This window comes from Rhynchophorus ferrugineus, unplaced genomic scaffold, assembly GCF_030347505.1.
Source record: "Rhynchophorus ferrugineus isolate W39M unplaced genomic scaffold, kcgeb_rfMv2 rfM10, whole genome shotgun sequence".
In the NCBI taxonomy this organism is placed as follows: Eukaryota; Metazoa; Arthropoda; class Insecta; order Coleoptera; family Curculionidae; genus Rhynchophorus; species Rhynchophorus ferrugineus.
Window position 1 is genome coordinate 649,499 of NW_027472589.1, and position 21,734 is coordinate 671,232.

Here is a 21,734-nt window from a genome sequence, read left to right on the forward strand (position 1 = left end):
GAAACCGTTCTTTGGTTTCTCTATGTACGCATAAACCAATCAATCAACGAATGTCAAGTGTGATTTTGTGGCGATTGAACGGATATTTCTATTTTATCAAATGTTTTGAGGTATTATGGGTTGACACGTCCGGTTTTCTTTTGTATTTTTTTTTGATATATTACCTTCTCGCATAAACCGCGGTGAGTTCGAATAATTAACCGACGAGTTCGCAGAACTAGAGATACAAACAGTTGCGTTAAGGTTATTTTTCAGTTATTATTTCACTCTTGGTATGGATTACGAAAGGACGCTTTTGAAACATTAAGGACAAATTCCTGACTACTACCTCGTGAAGTTTATATGTCTTTTGTATATATAATATTACTATTAAAATTTAAGTATTTATTGTATCGCCTTTACTACAAATTTTATCAATATATTGCTAACATTTAGTTATACAGCTAACATACATATAATAATAGTTTTCTACTTAGAAATATTGAGTTATTCAATGTATACCAAATGCTAATCATGGAAAGCTCAATATTATATCGTTCGACATTCAATATTGAAGAAATCTGCGGTCAAAGTCCATCACTTTTAGAAATCGTCCTATCTCAATTGTAGAATTTGGTTTTTAAACGACTCAATTAGTGAATTTGATCTCAACGACCAAAAGAGTTCGAATACAATGATTGCAAGACATATTGGATGAAAACAGAGCTGAAACCCCGAAAGAGTTTTCAGATAGCTTAGCTGTTGATTGATAAATTCTTTCCAGACATTTACATGAGACAGGAAAGATTCAAAGGTAGGAAAATATGATGAAAATGACATTTAGAATCTTCATTTTCAAAGCGCAATAATTTTTGATTTCAAACGCTTCTAATACATTCCTCGACTTTATAAAAAAATTATTAAAATGCTGAAGGACATCGTTTAATTGATTCCCGAAATGAAACGGATCGAAGGACGTTCGTCGAATGCGTGAAAAAAATAATATCGCTAAAAGGAACCGGCCCGTCCTAATTGGAAACGCGTTCATCCAGAAAAGATCCGTACGAATTAAACTTTTTTCCTCCCGAATAGACGTTTCGGGAGGCGACGGCCGATGAAAGAGGGACGACGCCGGCGACGCTTTAATCCGCCGAAACATCCACCCGTAATCAAGAGAAACAAAACGACGAGTTCCCGGCTCTCGTCGACGTCGATTCCTTTGATTTCGAGGCGAGTTTTCCCACGTCCCGACTCCCCTCTCTCCCTTTACCATCCCCCGCCCTCCCGCCACTCTTTCGTGGGCGAAGAAATATCATCAGTTGAAGAAATCGACAACAATTGACGTGTTTCCTTTGAGAGCAGAGTGGATATTTGTAGATTTTCGTATTTCCTCATGATATTCCACTATTTATCCAAATTCATGGATACCTACACTACCGTACCTGCTAACTTTAAGAATATTATTCATTTTTCATTACAACATTATTTTTGATGTTGAACTAATAGTTTTTAAAATATAAACGAAAATTATAGAAACATTTTTGAAATTGAAGCAGTTTTGAGTCAATAACTTTTAAAGTATAACGTTCTATAAGAGAACTAAATCAGTGTGTTATTGAACACACAATTTTACATAAGTTGTGATATTTTCATCAATGTATCTTTATTTAAATTAAATATACAAAATTTTAGAAAATCCACAATTTCTCTGATATGAATATGATGAATATGGAAAAAACTATAAGGTCTCAGCCTAAAACTGGTATAAATGGTAACGTAAAAAATAATAACAATACTATTTCCGATGTATTATCAAATATTTTTGAGATATAAGTCAAATTTTCTATGGCTAAAAAGAAGACACCTTTTTTACCAAGAAAAAACACTTATTTAACTGACTACCCTTTTAGTAGTAGGTCTCTTAATGAGAGTTTCGATTAAATATCTTCGAATATATATGGTAGTTAGAAAAAAGTAGTCTATTATATCTTGATATATCTATCAATTTATCTTAACAATGGAATAAAATAATAATTATTCCATTGGAAGAGATAATATATTTAAACTATAGAAGAACACAAGTTTTAAAATATTTTTTGTGTGATTTCTTTATCTGTATATTTTCCACAGTTCTATAATAACTGCGATCCCCAGACCAAGAAAAAATCATCAGCTGGAAGACCAATTGACCTGTTCCCTTCTAAAACTCCCATTCATTTTTATGAGGCTTCCCCTCTCTTCTTCACCGGACACTCTGGACTTCCAATTTCACACATGAATCGTCGGAATGAAATTTAAACATTGTCGCTTTGACGGCTTCATTCACTTTCAAGTCCCCCGCTTCCGTCTGTAAACCGATAGCCTCGTTAACGATGAGGATGGACACGGTGGAGGTATAAAGGTGGGTAGGGGCCGGTGAGGTAATTGGTCATACGATCTACGGTGGAAATTAAGTCCTGACGGAGCTGGCGTCACAATGGCGCCATTATAAATCAACGTAATTATCCGCCTTGTTCGCAGTTACAGTGTCTCGGGTGAGCTCTGATTGGGAATCAAGTCGAATTGATCGACATGGTTGCGAAAATCAAGACCAATTTACTCACCAATTGTCGGAATTAAAATACTTTGAACAAATACAGTTTCAATATGACATCAAACTTATACAAAAAAACGAATAACCATTTTAAACAGTGAAAAAACCTTCTCAATAAATTTAATTAATTAATTTGTTGTTTGGTATGTTGATAATAATTTATAAGTTATTTATAACATATTAATATTCCAGTATTTAATCTAGTAGAAAATGTGTATCATGTCAGCTGAATTATGGTACATAATTTTACAGAAAATGAATAATACAGTTCATGTTTGAATGATGCTTATTCACAAAAATAATAATTACAATTTTTATCACCCAATAAATTATACAATTTTACTATTTCAATATTTAAAATTAATATTAAAGGCGTTTAATAAATAGTGGAGTTATTCTTCATTATTTTGAAGAAAATGAAGTATACAGTTCATGATTGAATGGTGCTTATTTCCAAAAATAATAATAAAAAAATGTATCACAGAAGAAACAATACAATCTTAACACTTTAATATCTAAATCTAGTATAAAATGCGTATCATACATAATGAAATTATGCCTCATAACTTTATAGGAAATGAACTATACGGTTCATGATTAAATGACGCTTATTCCCAAAAATAATTAAAATTTGTATCACCCAAGAAATTATACAATTTTGATATTTCAATATCTAAAATTAATATAAAATGCGTATCATAAATAGTGTTATTATGTTTCATAATATTATAGAAAATGAACTGTACAATTCATGGTTAGATGGTGTTTATCGCCAAAAATAATAATAAAATATAAATAAAGTATAAAATGTGTATCATACATAATGGAATTATGCGTCATAAATGTACAACAAATTAACACTGCAACTAATGATTGAATGTTGTGCGGATATTTAAATGTCGTATCCATGCTCAATAAGAGACTTACAACATCTTGATAATTTATTTGTAAATAGGACAGCATCGCACATTTGATATTCACCAATAAGAATATTTCAACACTACAGCTACACATAAAATTGGCCTTCATCATACAAGTTAATAAAGCATTTCGAAAAAATGTTATACGTTTAAATATTTGTTTATTAAATATCCTCATGTATCACAAAGAAAACTATAAAAAGAGATTTTCTTGTAGATATCAAATCCATAACTTCAGAACTCAAAAATAGATACATTTTTGGGTAAATTGGTTTTGAATGTTTTAACAACACTATTATTTCATTCAAAATTAACATAATAAAGCAGGATTGAGTCGAATCTGGTTTATTATTTTACAAGTTTGCTGTATAACCAAAACAAAATAGTATTAGAGTCGCAGTTCCCAGTCAGTTAAGTCTGGAATTGAACTCCAAAATATTCTTGTAACATACAACCTGAACATTTCTTTAAATAAAAGCCTTAACAACCTTAACAGTTATATCATAAATCCTCTAGAAATCGTCTAGCAATGGTCCAAACATAAATATTATCAGTTTAAAGCAGCTACTAATTCTTGTATTTGTTAAATGTCATAAAAACCACTTCCATCAAATAAATCTTGCAAAGTATGTTTTTAATGTGTTGATTTTTGAGAGGTCGTATTTAAATATTGTCATTACAAGCTGTAGTTTATAACTGGCATAAAGAATTTGAGTGGGATTGCAAATTAGCAGAGCAATTTAATCGTCCTAAACTGCTGTTAATCTAGAAAATACAGTTACTAAAGTGAAGAAAATTATGAATGAAACCCTTGAATTACCTTTGTCAAGGTAAATACCTGAATAAAAGAGAGCTATTAGTGATTTTTCCGAAATTTTAGCGTCCTGAACGCTTTCTAATGGTACGTGACACGAGGCTATTGTTTAACGATACACTAAACGAACAAAAAAGAACGGACAATTTCACTCAGACTCGGTTAAAAACCGAAAGATTCAGACCAATCTTTCCCGGTCCGTCTGTTTCTTTGTTCTGTCCTTTAATTTGCCGGACTTAAATTCGCTTTTGGCGCTAATTGCCGCCTTTTTTCCCGTGCTGACGCTCGCCCGAGGTTTTGTGTGGAGGAACGTTCGAAATTAATTTCTTCAATTTTCGGCTTTATGGTTTTTGGTCCTTTTTTCGCTCGGTTTTTTCCTCCTCCCTCCATCCCTCTCCCTAACCGCCCGTCGTCGTCGCTCGGCCGAAACAAGGCGAATTTATATCGCTTTCGATGATTATCTTAATTGAAACAGTCTCCGGACTGGTAAATCGTTCGAACAATGGACAACATCGACTAGGTCCATGAAGAAGGTTATATATATCACTGCGAGATACAAAAGTGTTTAAGACGGTACTGTTTATAAGAAAATACGAAAATATATCAAATTATTTAAACAAAATTGTCATTGTGTCAATATAAATACATTTTTTACTATAATTTATTCTTCTTGAATAGCTAGGCATCAGGAGCAGCTAAATATGGATCATAGAGTAGATATAGTAAACATTCCTACATTTGTGCATGAGTTGATAGGTTATCTTGATAAAAAAATTCTGTAAATCCTATCATTCCTCTAAAATATTTATTATGATATGCCCCAGAAAGTGACACTAATAATATGAGATTATTGTTTTAGTAGTTTAGAGGTAATTTACAGTTTTGATGCTAACACTTTCACAGACATCTTCTGGACCATTAACTTTTTTCGAAGTTGAAGTACAGAACTCATGCCTTTTCTTAACATATTATTTAAATTCAGTACGATATCGGCAGACTTATATTTTATCTAAACTAATAAAACAACACACTAAATAGGTTTAATAATTTTTAAAGTCGTCTTCGGGCATGTTCTTGTTTTTTAGCTGGAAATTACGACATCCGTTGTGTATATAACTTTCTGAAACCCAAAATATCTACAAAAATATTGCTTATGACATCTGAGAAGGTGTCTAGAACTCTTACTAAACCTTTTTCAATCAATGCACAATATCTTAAAACCTTAATGTATTTTTTTAAGATTTGTAATGATTATACAGTTTTCGAATGCCATTTAGTAACATTTGAATAGCCTTCAAAACATATACCATTCATATTCATTTTAGCAACGTTAAGTAAATGTAATTACATATTACAAATTTATAAATATTGGTTATAAGTATAAATATTGTTATACTGTCATAAAAATGTGGTAGCAACTTCAGAAGAACTTTAATTTTATTATTTGGTTAATAAAATATGTTGATCTCTATATTTTGATCATATGAGCTACATAGAAATACATTTGACACATTTAAACAATCGTTAATGAATTGGCTTGAATTCTACGCCTTCCACAAATTCATAATTTATCATGGCATGATACGCATTTCTTTTTTATATCATTAAAAATGTAGTAGCCTCTTCAGAAAAATAAACATACGTACGCAGAAATCCTATTAATGTCTCACAATAAACTGGAATTCCCATATTTTATTAATGTTAAAGTGTTTAACTGTTCCAGATATTACTAAAATTATATTCGCATACTTTTAAGTCATTCAAATTTGGCAAAGTCCAAAAGTTCTGAACAATTATTCTTTTAGTTACATTTTTCAATCATAAGTCCCAAATCAAGTATAGTCATAAAACAAAAACAACCCTCCAGCTTATCAAACATACAATGTTATATAATTCTTGTACTTTTGACTGAAGTATCTTTATTTCGAAACAAAGTTATAAAAAAGTTTTGAAATGCTGAAATTCCAACAACTTTTCACCGTATAAATAAAAAGTTAAACTTGGCAAATAAAACTAGAATACTCCTGCTGTAATAATAAAATTTGATTACACCAACATGAATAGAATTCTTTGTTGTATATAACATTTTCTGATTTAAAAATCATTGTTTTAGTGTTTCTAGAGACCTGTGAGTTATTTGTAGGGTTACATAAATCATTTTGTTTTTGTAAAAATATATTTGATGATATTCCACTTCTCAAACTACTTTTGTTGTTGAAAGTTATTTGCAGCCTTGTATTGAAATTTAAGTACAACAGGCAGGTTTAGTTTTTGAACAAAACGACATATATACGAGTATTACTGATTAGTGATTTTAATTTTTGTGTGAAGAAAAACGTCACGTGGAATTTTGTGTACAACATTTTCAACGCCACTAAAAGTATGTAGAATTTATATTTGGACGACAAAACTTACGAAATGAGACTGCAATATAAGTTTTTGAATCGTAAATCGGACTCCCAGGCGTGTGTCCTCTCCAGAGCGTTGTACACGGCATAAAAAAACACTCCAACACCGGCGACACTATTTGCATAATCTCTGGTGTAGGTATTTACCGGCTCTGCCTTTATCTTCGCCTGGATATCTCTATTTCCCGAATATCCTTAACTGTCGCATGCATAATTCAGCAGTATCACGGTCTCCTGTCACCGTCGTTTCGTATACAACATCCCCCACGTCAAATGAGACATCCATATTTCTCGCCGAAGACAAAGCCCGAAAAAACTAATCAAATATACGGTTTTCGGCGTCGTGTCCCCGCCCCGCACTACTACCCCCGCCACTGCCTCGCTTACTATGTATGAGCCGTCGAATATATTCGACTAGGAGTGGTTAAAGGCGCGTAAAAGCGCCCGGGCTTGAGACGTTCCCCGAGGAGAATCTATCAACTTAACCCACCCACCTCCGGCCCGTTAAGGGTTGCGTTTCGGCCGACCGGTTTCCCTCCGCGTTTCTGGGAATTAATAGGTTATTGGGAGAGGCACGGTCTAATAAATAGGGGTAATTAAACGACAGGAACGTGAACAGGTTGCTGGAACGGTCCTATGTGAATAGGTAACAACGTTTCGACTGATACGGCGAGCTGTTGAGCTCGACGAGTGTGTCTTGAGGGGAAATTAGGATGATATCGGACGAAAATCAAAGAGACTCTGCAAGATATTTCATGCTATTCACTCATTGAAACGGTAACTTAAAATTGAGGATACCGAATCTCAGGAACCTTCAATATGTTATTAAAGCTTATATGGAGGAAGAATTTTTAGGTAAAATGCCATATAAATAAGTAAATTTGAATAAAATGAGATACGCCCATATCAAGTAACCATGAATAACCATAACATCGGACTTTACTTTCATTGAACCTGGCCAATGAAACCAATTCTAACACGATAGATTATTCGCCGTTTCTGTTGTATCCAAATCGACTACTGACATGTAGTTTTACATTGTAATCGTAATTCTAGCAGAGCAATTCCAAATCGGAAAATAAGTCCTTACGTTTTGTATTTGAAACAATATTACCACGAAGAGTGTGGTTTAAGATTTTGTATTACTTGTGATTATACTCATATTGTTGGAGCTATTAAAGAGTTATTGTAGTTTTGATTTAACGATTAAAAGTGTGATCATATAAAGTTATATTTTACATTATTTGTAGGGACAATAATTTAATGTGTCCGTTGTATCAGAAGGTATAATAATCTATGAAAAAAAATACAACATATAAAAAATTTCATCGTAATACAGATTAAAAAATTCGAGAATAGTAATCGTCTGTCCTCTGTTTAGAACGTATTTCAATTTTCACAAACAACATTTTCAGAATCGTAATATAAACATTTATAAATCAATTTCTTAATTTTTAAGAATTTCAATTAATTTGAAATCTGGTGAACATTGGTGAAAATTATTTTTGCTAAGTAACTGGTAGAAATCGATAAGTTTCTGGAGATATCATTGTACTAGAGCTAATTGTACAATTAATTAAGATTTATTTTGCACAATTTTTTGATATTAACTTATTCTATTATATATATCCTAATCCATTTAGGTTTCGTTAGTAAATATATTTCGTACCAAAAATCAGTAACCAAACAATGCAAGTAATAAATACATTAATGTGTGCCTCAGTAACTGAATATTGTAAGGAATATTAGCAATTATAAGATATTTTATAGAATTTTAATTCCAGTCTCATTTGTTGGAGAGTTTTTAGTTCCCATGTGAGATACGAGGCAAAGTAGAAAGCAGTAGATTAACGAACGCTATAGAAGACAAATTAAAGATGAGCTAGCTACAATGATGAGATTCCAGAATATTACTTAAAATATTAACATGAAATAAATAAATTTACAGAGAGGAAAAATGACAAATATTATTTTAGAGGTTGAATAGTGGAATAAATAATGATGCAATTTTATTTTAAAATATAGGTAAAGAAGGCAACAGTAGCTATATATTTTAAACTGAATGTTTTGAAAAAATAATCAACCTGTTCACTGAGCACACATTTAACAAATGTGTGTTCAATGAACTCGCTACTTTTGCTATTTTTGTGTTGCTATTTTAAAATGAGTTATAAAAAGTTCGAGAACGTACAAAGCTCGACAGTTTTAATAGGCCTAAGTAAAGTTAGATCGCATACAAAACTGAAACATTCATATTTTTAGAAAACGGGTGGATAAATTCAACTACATGACCGTTCATGTATTTATATTCTTTTCAGAGAACTAATTAAACTCCAATTATATAATGAGTTTGGTGAAATAGTTATCCCGGTTTTTCCTAATAGATGGTTTAAAAGCAGCTGCTAATGCTTATTAAATAAATCTATAGTACAGCGCGTTTGAAACTAAACGAATGATTACGGGAGAGACTGGATGACAAGTTGCCACCATACATCACGGACCTTGCCCTGCTCGATTGGCTTCAAAAAAAATTGAATAAATTGCTTTAGTTTCTTGCTCAAAAATCTGAAATTTATATGTATAAATTTGCTTCGAAAAACATTTAAAAGTGACTTATTCTCCAACTCCTTGTAGCTCTTCCAAAAATTTAAGACTTTTGCAATATAATATATCAAAACTTAATAGAGAATAGCTAAAATCCGAGGTATAGTAGCCACTAGAATCCATAAAAAAGTCCGGGATATATAACAGAGCCTTTTACAGTTAATACGTGATACATATGCAGAAATAAAATGTATTAAACCTTAATATGAAATAGTAAAGTATAAAAGTCTATTTATCTTTAATTAAGTTGCGAAGAGTCAATGATTGTGATAAGAAGGATTTTTATGATAAAAATAATTGGGTATTTTGAGAAAACGTATACAAGAGGAATCAGTAAATAGGAAAATCAATAAAAATATATTCTGGGCTCTGAAAAAGAATCCGTGAAGCCATATCAGTTGGTTTTGTTGGTATACAAATTAAGTAGCTATGGGACGATATAAATCAAATGTTTTTTGTTACGATTCAATGAACCAATGCTTGTGAGGGGGTTGCTGATAATTTAGTTTGGTGGTAGAATTTAACATCAGTTTTTTAACGGAAAAAAATGTTACGGCGAAATTAAATTACTCAGAAAAATATTTCCAAAGGTTTGATAGTTATTGATATATAATCATATAATCCGGATAAACTTACTCCTGTTGTTTTTCCTATACTGCCACATTATTCGAACTCTCGGATATCTCCAAGAAATAAAATAATTCCTACGCTGACCTGGCATCGTTACCGAAAGCACCAAAACTTCGATGGGGTTAAAGACGTCTCCGGAAAAGTTTTTGCCCATTCTCGACGTCGAACCAACAAAAAACAACCGGATCCAGTCCATAAAGACCAAGTGGCAAATACGTGGAAGGAGCCTTCGAGCCAGAACAAAGAGAGGCCCGAAACGAGGAGGTGGGAACCGGGAAATATAGACAAATAAACGTCGGAAAAATCGTCTTTCTTCTAATCCCCGCCGTCATCCCCCCCAACCCCCCGTCTCATTCATCCAACCGACCATATCGTTCCTCACCCTTCTTCGAGTTCGTGGTTTTTATGAGGGCAACGTTTCGGCGGTCCGGGCCATTACCCGAAGGTTTTTCTACGACCGAGAGACATTAGTTAAGCCTTCCCGGACCGCTCCGTATTTCGGGAAACTTTCGCTGCGGACGATTAATCTTCCCAGAAGTCACTTGTTGAATAAGGCGCGCGGGAGCAAGACAACAACCGGCTGCTGGTTGTCGTGGATCGCTGGAACTCCGTAGGAATGGGGGGTGTCGCCGACCGAGGGGGTGGGACGTTGGCAACTTGGCAGTTTCGAGTCTGCGAACTCGGCGGCTTATTTGTGTGTGTGTGTGTTTTTATCCCGATACGGCGCGGTTTTTTTATTATCTCAATATAGATGGGGCTCCGATGTCCTATGGTCACGTTCGAGTCGGTGATGATATCATCCGAATTGGTCACTATTAGAAAAAGTATTTGAGTGAGAAATCAAGTATAAATGAATTGTAGGTCGTTAGTCTCATTTAAAGTCGAGAACGGTTGAGGGGATTTAGATAATTTCAGATTGAAAATGTTTGTGGAAGTCTAGGGAAGGTTTATATGGCAAGAAAATATTAAATAATTACGAGGAAACAAAAAAAAAAAATTTTGTCGTTGTCGTTAATAATTTCTCTGTCATAAGGACCAACGCTTTTATTCGGTTTGTTTTCGGAAATGTATTTTATGACCAAAAAAGTTTAATAGTGGTTAAAACTACCAGCAACTATTATCAAACTGTGATCATGTTTGTCAAATTAAACACAACTATATACTAACGGTAATTTCATATTCGGTATTTCAACGAATCATATTCTCATTGTGAACAAGTAAAACTTTACAATGAATAGTATGGGAATATATAGTGACTGGTTATGGTAAAACAAACCTTGGAAATATATTTCATATTTGTTAATATTTAGTTACAAATTTAGTGCTCGAAAACTTTCGAAGTAATTCAAATGTGCGACAAACCATCTCACCTGCTAACCAACCAAACTGATGTCTAGCGAGAGACAGAAAATATTAATATTGGCATATCACAATTGCCTTCGAGAATGGCTGGAAATGAAAAGTGTAAACTTAGAACGCGACGAGTCAAACACAAGAACAGAGGGTACGATACAGCATCCGAAGGTTATTTATTTTGACAGTTTTGAGAAAACTAGATTTAGAGCTTCGGCAAGAAGCTCTTCTCTAAAATAAATCAGGTTTAGTTAAAAGTATTCAAAAACTTCAGATTACTAACAGATCCGGACACGTGTTGCTGTGGCTAAGGAATATGTTAAATTATGTTATAGTAAACTACTCAATACAGTGAAACTATTATTTACGAATAAAGGCAAAAACATTATATCTGGTATTAAAATCGACGTGATTAAGATAGAACTAGCAAGATTTCTTTAGATATTTTTGAATTTCAATATATTTAATAAACTTAAGCATCGACAACTTAACATTGGTCTCATATTTGATCATTAAAAGACTGTACACGAGTATAACATAGTTTTAATATATTATATGATTTAAATTATGTCACATATTTCAAATCGTCCAATACCAAATCACTGTCTTGATAAAAAATGTTTAATTTGATTTAATATTAGATTTATCTACGACCACAAGTAAATCCATCTCGGTTCTATTGTGGATTGCAGTCGTTCCCTACTCCGAGTTTATATTTTCGAAGAAAATTGGAATTCTTTCGAACATAGACCGAAGTTATTTGCAGCACGACAGACTATACATCATACAGTAGTCGCGGTAACCGATAAAAATATGTCGGGGCTCTAAAACAGAGCCTTTTACAGTTAATAAATCATGAACCGAATTATTTTCTCATTATAGGCAAGATTGGATGTCAGCCCTTCTCAAAACCCAAGCCCTACCTTTCGAGACAGGTATTTTAGTTGATACGCGATGCCGTCTTATAATAAATTAACTCCGCGACAAAGACCCTTATTTTCCTTTTATTCCTCGCCACCTCCCGCTCTTAGAAAAGTAAATTATTTATTATATATTTATTTTATTTAGTTAATATTGTAAGGTTTCAAATTATTTGAATATGCTAAAGGTGAAGGTTCACTTTTTATCACATTTTGTTTGAATATGATTACCAAATTCAATTCTTAATACTCTTTATCGTCAAGTACTTTAGTTATTTTCCTTTTTTATATCGTTATTTTGTTTAAAGTTATAAATTTCCAATTTATTTTCCTTTACTAGAAAAGTTGAAATCTCGCTTTTATCACAATTTGTTTGAATATGATTCACAAATACTTATTCAATTAGTAATTTTATTTCTGTTTTAATTTTCCCAGGTATATATTTTTCAATACTTTTTATTGCCAATTACTTTATTTAATTTCCTCTTATTATAGATTTATTTTGTTTATAAAAATTGTTTGTATAAATAATTGTATTTATCAATTAATACGAATACTGTACAATATCGAAGCGTGTGTTGGTGTGTCGAAATAGAGAGAAATCTGTAAATCATTTCCGGGCCAAATCGGAAGTAATTCGGAAAGAAGCTGGCGTAATTGAAAGACTTCATCAATACTGGGTGTGACCTTGGATAATGGAACGGGAATTGGACTCGTTGGGAACGTAGCGAACAAGAGACAGTTTCCGAAATTGGTAAAATAGTCGTTCTGTGTTGTAATTTTTCGTGAGCTAGACCCTGCGACCCGGCGGGCACTAAATTTAGCAGGGCGGGATGACCTCGTCGGCGGACGTGGTCCTGCTGGCCCGGTATGGTCGGCGTGTCCTCCTCGTGTTCGTCGAAATTGATTAATTTTGCCGGGGATCGGAGATAAGGGCCCTTTGTGACGCGCCATGCGGAATAATATATGGGTTAGCGATGCCGAACGCTACGAAATGCCGATGCAACTGCCCTCCGATAGTTCCAATTAGGGAAATTGCCGCTGGTTCCCGATCGAATACGGATGCGGCGTTCAATCCCCGACCTATTTTGTCGTTTTTCCTTCCTATTTTTCACGTCGAAATATGTTGCACTTCAGCCAATCTTTACATCTGACGGCGGGAATGAGAAAAATATTCAAAATGATTGCGGCGATGTATCCGACACCTATCAGCTCGATTTAAAGTTATTTTGCATATCACAGGAACCAATTAATAGTGTCCAAATCTAAAATTTGAGACTTAAACTTATTTAGCGTTTGTTTGATGTACTCCCACTGATGTATTCCATATAATTTTAAAACATGGCAGAGTTTCGAGACACAATTTAACCATATTAGTTCAAAGGGTTTTAGTTTCTTCGACCCCCGGGTACTTCTATTATTATGGAGCAGTTGTAGTACTTCGAAGTTTTTATGTTTACAAACGATCACTCGCTGATTTTCGCAAATCGTTTCATTTCATTTTCTTTCGCCAAAAATAACGATATTTAATAACTAAAATGAAGCATACTTTGAACACAATTTACTTGTAGATCTAGACAAGATACAGCCCCTAACGTTATGTTTAGTGACTAGACGATTATTCGCGACGCAAAGAAGACTTGAACTTCTCGCTTCGTTCAAAGTTGGGGCGTTCGCGACATCGCCAAAATGAATTATTGATGTCCGACGATGACGGCGACGGGGCGGTGGCGGGCTCGGGGGGGAGAAAAACGCCACCTCGACCATGGAAATCGGCAAATCCCGTCGCCTCGACAGCCCCATATTCCTGTCGTCCTGATTCGATCACACGCATCGGTGCCCCGCGTCTCCGAAATCGCTGATTCCGGCCGATTCTTCGTCACGCGTCTCGGGCATCGTTACCGCCATCTTCCGCCCGACTCGTTTCACGTACCCCGAAAAGGACCGGGGTCCTCGCTTAATTTCACTTTCGAGTATCGGACGGCGTTCGGGAATCGATTTTTCTCGCTAACGGCAAGGCAGAAAAAACGCCCGTTAAAAGACTGCGAAAGGAACCGAAAAAAGCATCAATACACGCCGAGATTCGAGTGTGAACGTCAACATATTCCAGACGAATCCGCGTCCCTCTATACTCGTGTCGTTCTGATTCGATATCATGGCTCAACGGGCCCCGTTTGCGAGAAAGATATAAAAAGTCAATTTTTATGCTACATTGGATACAAATTCTTCAACTTCAGTATAACATCAGGGCTATAAATTCATTTTAATAATAGATCGTGTTACTGTGTATTAAATCGCATCGGCTACATTTGTAACAAGCTTCATGGTGAAGCCTCACTAACAGGCTTCACTTTTCAGTATTTGCCATTTCGTCGAATAGTGAACAAAACATTTTTCAGTGCATTAAAAATATCTGAATTTATACCAAGTAAATCGCATTTGCGAGAAGTTTTACTTTCTTGGTTCAATTTGAAGAAAAAGGCGGATGAAGTTCATCAAATGCTCTGTGAAGCTTATGACAAACTTGCCATCGATTTCAAGATATTGTTGCGTCTCTTTTTAGCAAAAAATATACTATTTCTTATTAATTAAAATGTTAAGATTCAGTACTTGAAGATTGTAAACTTGAGAGAATATTATATCTTCCAAGAACTTCGTTTAATGGACAAGATAATATGAACATCATACAATATAGCACATCTTGTTGCATGTTGGCGACACTGCTTCTGTGTAAATAATGCGACGCGTATAGATTGATCAGTTTATACTATATCAGTTTATATTATATATATTAAGTCTTGTACATTTTATTTCAGTGTATTATATAATTTGCTTTGCGGTATTTAAAAGAAGTGATCGGTGAAATATGTGAACTCTCATACTTTAAAAGAGGAAAAAGTTCGTGTTGTTTACTGTCTCATGAACGACACTATCCACGGCGATGACAGCATATACAAGACATAGTAATCATGCTCGAAGAAGAATAGTGAATAAAATCCAATCATATAATCTGACTTTTAAAAAATTGCCTTTAAAATATCGTCAAAAGCCCAACCTTGGTTTGAGAAGCATCAGAATATCATCAAATATAGTCCTTGGTCATCGCATTCGACAGACCTTAACATAATTGACCCATTTAGAGCAGAGAATGAGTACAATTTCGTCTCCAAAATCATTGAAGCAATTGGCGAATATCCTGATACAAGAATGAGACAATATTGCGTTGAATACTATTTCGCAAAGAATTTCAGCTCTTTTAAAAGTAACTCAAGACCTTATTATTAATAAATAATGTATATATATCAGATGTATTTAGCTAATAGCTGCTACACATTAACTGAAATTCTGAAACTGAAAATCTATTATTTTAAGTATAACTGAAATCAGTTATTCAAACTAAAAATAAATACAAACTAGATAGAACTAAACTTTTAATCGAACTACTTCGAAATAATTTGACGTTCCAAAAAATTGTGGTTTTGAATGGTCGGGTTCCCCCTTCAAATCACCAGACGTACATATTGCTTTGCCCTCTCTCCCGAAGGCTCTGCGACGGTAGTTCCTAAAGCCATTTCCTGGAGAGCTAACGTCGAACGCGAAAGGAAACCAATTCACTTTGTGCCTTTGCCGGTCGAGCGACACGCAGTTTTGTTCAGTTACCACGCCATTATGACAAAATGTGTTCTGACGAATAGATTTCGGAAGTCTGGATCGCAAGACAATGGTTGTACTGCGTCCCGAATAGTTCTAAAGCGAAAATATCTCCAGCTGACAGTTTGTTCACATTTTACTTGATAATAAAGAAGTTTTGCTTCAATTCTTGCTAAACGACTCACGCGCCATAAACTCGCTCTTATATCGGATTTATGTACGACGTAGTTCCTCCTCTTATACGGACATTTTTTACGGATTTTATTGAAGATTCCGTCACGGTGCTGTCCCTGAACGCCCGGAGCGGAATACGTTGGGATAATGAGACGAGCGCACGAGGAAAAAAATGATGCCGAATCCGTCGAAATCATCGTTTCCGAAGACGCGGACCGCCGAGCCGTGATATCGAATCAGGACGACACAAGCACGGGGCATGAGGGAGATTGGCTTGGGAGGCGATGTTGACGAGCAGAATCGAATCTGGAACGGTATTGATGTTTATCGTCAGAGTAGGAGACAAAATCACAAAAATCAAGGAAATATACTACATTTTTCAATACTAGAATGTTTAAGAAAATATAAAGCGGGTCTGCTGATTTCTGGGGTGAAATTCTATAATTAAATATGTTACGGGTTCATGTAAAACACTACTTATTAAACCATAATTGGCACTTCTTCGAGATATATTAATATGACTATATGTCATTACAAGTATAAAAATGTCGACATGCAGAATTGATTCGTATATTTCAATATGAGAATGTTTAAGAACGTATAAAAAGATCTGGAGGTGGATCTTCTTCATGAGATTTACAATATGATAAATACTTTAGATTTTAGAAATTAAATAAATTTTCTTTCACCACAATCATAATTTATTTGAGTATGATTCGCATTTATTTAATATTCAGTAATTTATTATAATTTCGATTCTCCGCAAATATAATTTGCTAGGCTATGGTATTTTGTTATGTAACTTTATAATAGATATTTTTTTTCACTCATAATATATTGGAGTATGATTTACATATCTTTAAAATCCATGATTTTTTTATAATTTCCATTATTACCAAGCATAATCTGCTAGTCTATGATGATTATTTTATTATATAATATTATAATACAGTAAATGCTTGCTTTTCCCTCTTAAGGCGATTTCAGAATATGACTTTTCGTAAATATTTCAACAACAATTTAATCTGTTATGGGTCGCAGTTCTTTGGATTTCAAAAATTAAATATATATTTTAGTTCACAATAATCATAATATATTGTAGTATGATTCGCATTTCTTTAATATCCAGTAATTTATTATAATTTTAATCATTCGCAAACATAATTTGCTAATCTATAGTGATGGTTTTTTTATGTAACTTTATAATAGGACTAATTCTTGCTTTTATTTCTTTATGAGACCTCAGAATGATACTAATGTTTAAACAACAATTTAGTAGGCTAGGAGTGGCAATACAAATACAAATAAATTTATATTTTATTACACCACAATCATAACTTATTGAAGTGTGATTCGCATTTCTTTAATATCCAGTATTTTTTTATAATTTCGATGCCTCGCAAGGATAATTTGCCAGGCTATAGTGATTATTTTATTATATAACTTAAAAATAGAATAAACGATAGTATTTAAAGTTTATATGATTGCATCTACTTAGATATGAAAAAATATTTTTAATTGATTTGAAGCACAGCAAATTACGAACTTGATGTAAATATTGCATAGAATAATGTATAGCAAATCTCCCAGAGATCAGAGAGAGGAAGAGAGAGAAAACTTGGTAAATGTGAACAGGACTTCTTTTAATTTAAAATCTAATTAATTTTATTGATTTTGCGAAAATCCCGAATCGTTTGTGGTGGATATCTGGTCGAAATCGCCCGGTCTCTTAATTTACAGACCCAACCCGAGACAGAAAACCCATCTCCCGTCAGAACTCGAGAACTCCGACGTTTTTTCCTCGTCCCCCCGATGGTGGAGGAGCCGGCGTCGACACCAATCGATGCCGAAAGAGTTATTTTGAGAAGTGAGAAAGCGGCGACTAGCGAAAAAACAAACCCTTGACGGGCACGTCAATATTTAGCACTTCGACGACTCCGCAGATAGTTTGGATTAGGAAATTGGAAACCACCGATTCGCTCGCCGGACCGTACAAATGGAAATGGCGGGTTGGCGGAGAGGCGCGGGGCGGCGGGGGATGCCTGTGCGGGTTTTGAGTTTCGCTTATCGGGGCGGACGGCGGAGAGGGAGGGGGAGCGGGCGGTGTGAGGGGTGTAGGCGTGAAAAAGGGTTTGTTTTGCGCGATGGGCTCGAAAAACAAACATGCACATCGAAGCAGATAGTGCGGAACTGGGTCAAAACCCCGGGGTTGTACGGAAAAACTGCGTTTTTTTATTTTATCAAATCTATTGAGTTTGCAGATAAAAAAAGATCAATTACACCAAATGTACAGAATCAAAAACAGAATTGAAAAATATTGCAAGAGAAACGTCTGATTTTACAGCCTTGACTCAAAATATTTTCAAATAAATTCTTAAATATATGTAGATGTTGATAGTTTTCAGATTTAGGGTTGTACCAAAAAGAACAATTTAAACATAATTGAGCGATTTTAGAACTGACGATTATTATTACCGTAATCTGCTATTTGGACGCTATCTGCCAAAAGTTATAAACAGTTTAACCAAATTCATCTTTACCATGTCAATGTCGAGACAATCCAGGCATCTCAATAACACAGATATGACAAAGAGGGTAAAGAGACAAACTTAAGGGCAAACGATATATTGACGTAAATATATTTTTGGAATATCAGAAATTCTAGCAAAGAGACTTGCCAAAAAGTTAAATAAATAAACAATAGCACTCTATAGTCGAATTGGTACAACATTTCATTCGAAAACATGAACAGCACAAGTAAATTATCACATAAAATATAGTACGAAGTTACTGTAATACAATTATTCAAGATTATTCTTTCACTCACCACCAATAATTAAAAAGTCCTGCGAGAGAAAGATTTAGTTTTGCACCCTCCCGTAGATTTTTGATAGTAATCATTAAAATGGAAAACGAACGAGCATTAATATAGTAAATATAACTTAAATATAACGTAAATAAAAAAATGTTGACCGCTCATTAACTCACCGCTAACATTTTTCAGCAGGTGATGTCCTTGCGTTCGACTCCCACCTGCGCGGCCCGGCCTTCGTCATGGAACCGCCTCCTCGCCTCGAATTCTCCAACTCAAGCGGCGGCTGGTTGGACTGCTCCGCTTCCGGAAGTCCGCAGCCGTCCATCGACTGGCTCAGCGTGGACGGCACCTCGGTGGGAGACGTGTCCGAGGTGAGACGAGTCCTCAGGAACGGCACCCTGTACCTGATGCCGTTCGCGGCCGCTTCCTATCGCCAGGAGATCCACAGCACCGTCTATAGGTGCGTGGCCTCGAACGCTGTCGGTCGCATCATCAGCAGAGACGTGCAAGTGAGAGCTGGTGAGTTGCCGTAAATAGGGTTATGTTAACAAAGGCTTGATTGTCGATTCGTTTCAGTGGTGACGCAATCATTCAAGGTGGACGTGGAAGTGATAGCGGCAGCACGAGGATGTACAGCAGTCCTGCGCTGCGTTGTTCCTAATTTTGTCAAGGACTTAGTTCGTATTATATCGTGGGTGCAAGAACCCAACTTCTTCATTTACCCGTCCCTTCAAGGAGGTGAGTGAATGAACTACAAAATTACTTAGTAATATTTTTGTGATTTAACTGTTGATTGGACAAGGTCATATATTAAATTTGGTTTGCGAGGCAACAGTTAATGCGTGGTAGTGAGGGAGAGTTCATGGAGAGATAAAATATGAGGAGATAAAATATTTCAGAGTAAAGCACAATGTAGAATCTTAGTCAGAAATATTTGGATATACTTTCGGTAGCACACCGTAGTCCTATGCACAATGACGGACTTCCAACACCTCCATGAAACTCTTGTGAATATTTTTATTACAATAGGAAGCAAATAAAAATGGTATAAAATGAATGAAGAGAAGTAGAGCCTTGGAGAGGTTAGACTAGATGGAGATTTTTGGAGGAACAATTGTGAACTATTATCTCAAATTGGTAAACAATAAACTCCTATTACTATTGCAGTTCTAAAAATCAATAACAGAATAGATTAGTTTAAGCACTTTGAGGAATTGTTTCTAATATAATTAACCAGGCCCTGATTAAGATTTTATTGATAAACAGTATTTAAGTATATTTTAGGTTCACTTCAAGTATAGTCTATTAGAATACGAATAGGTGTTCTTTCAGATCTACCCATTTTTCTATATTTTCGATTCCTTTCTAATATATATTTATATATATATATTTCTAGGTTATGGCCGAAATATCTTCGAAATTCAAAAATATATTGTTTCACCGCAATCATAATATATTAGGCTATGATTCGCATTTCTATAAATTCAATAATTTACTACATTTTCGATTATTTGCAAATAATATTTACTAGGCTATAGTAGAAATTTTAATTAAACATACTTTAGGTTTACATTGAGTATAATTTATTATACTATGATTAGTTTTCTGAGATTCACTAACTTCTCACACACTAATTTCATTACAAGCACATTTTAGTAGACAATGTCTGAAAGTAATACGAAATTCAAAAATATATTTATCCCCCGCAATCATAATATGTTTGGTTGTCACTCGCATTTCTTTAATATTCAATTATTTACTATATTTTCGATTATTTGCATAATTTACTACGCTATGGATGTAATTAAAATTAAATGTATTTTTGACTCGCCTGAATATAATTTATTACAATATGATTTGCAGTTCTTTGAGATGTACTGAATTTTCTGTTTTCGATTCAGCACAAATATATATTACTAGGTTATGACTGAAAGTTATTCGAAATTCAAAAATATAATGTTTCATCGCCATCAAAATTTATTGTGCTATGATTCGCATTTCTTTATTTCGATTATTTTAAAGCATAATTTATTAGGCTATGATCAGGATATTTATTAGGCTATCATAATTTGTGAGGTTATAAGTGACATTTTTGGAATTAATATATGTTTAGTTATATAAATAAAAACTATTGGAAAGTTATATTATAGTGGTTCAATTAAAATTATGTAATTAACAAAAAAATATTTTTAAACCATCAACAGGCTTTTCATATCTATTATCGAAAATGTTCCTTTCATTTAACATAATTTATCGAAATCCTAATTACTCTTTAATATTATCAAATGTGACAAAGACCCAGTATATGAATACGTATTCGATTCAACACACCCCGTACAACTATTTGCGAACAATTAAAAGGAATTTTCGCTTACTATTAAAATATTTTCTCGCCACGGATTTCAGTTTTATGCCTGCCATTCCTCGTCCTCTGCCGTCGAAATAAAAGAGGAGGAAAATCATTATACACCGTAATTATTATACATTTCTGCCATACTTCAATTTACGCCCGTCTGGCTTTTTATCGTCCACGTCTCGACGAAGAATTCGCGACATTTTTTCTCTCATTAAAGGAGATGTCCAACTAGATGGACGTGCAACAGCAATTAGAAAAAAATCTCTAATCTCACAACATTTTCGTTCGAAGATTTGGGAACCTTTTGTATCAGATACTCGACGAAAGATGCGAGATATCGTTCCTTGATCCGTGCTGATATCAAAACATAGCTTTGGAAGGTCGGACGTGGTACAATGAGCAATTGAGAGGACGGAAGGTCTCCTAAGATTCGTCAGGACTGATAAAGTTAATTATTTCCACTCTCTGGGTCAATTTTTCCTCAATTTCTTTTGTCTATTGTTATACTGTATATATG

The 21,734-nt window shown here is 34.3% G+C and overlaps 1 protein-coding gene across 4 annotated transcripts in view; it reads left to right on the forward strand.

The window, feature by feature from the left end:
* Dscam2 (Down syndrome cell adhesion molecule 2) overlaps nucleotides 1–21,734 on the forward strand; it is a 125,333-nt gene that overhangs the window by 54,063 nt on the left and 49,536 nt on the right. For all 4 annotated transcript variants that reach the window (XM_076416905.1, XM_076416907.1, XM_076416904.1 and 1 more), the window contains exons 2-3: nucleotides 19,051–19,380; nucleotides 19,438–19,599. In XM_076416905.1, the coding sequence (XP_076273020.1) occupies nucleotides 19,051–19,380; nucleotides 19,438–19,599 (492 nt within the window). The remainder of the gene's footprint in view (nucleotides 1–19,050; nucleotides 19,381–19,437; nucleotides 19,600–21,734) is intronic.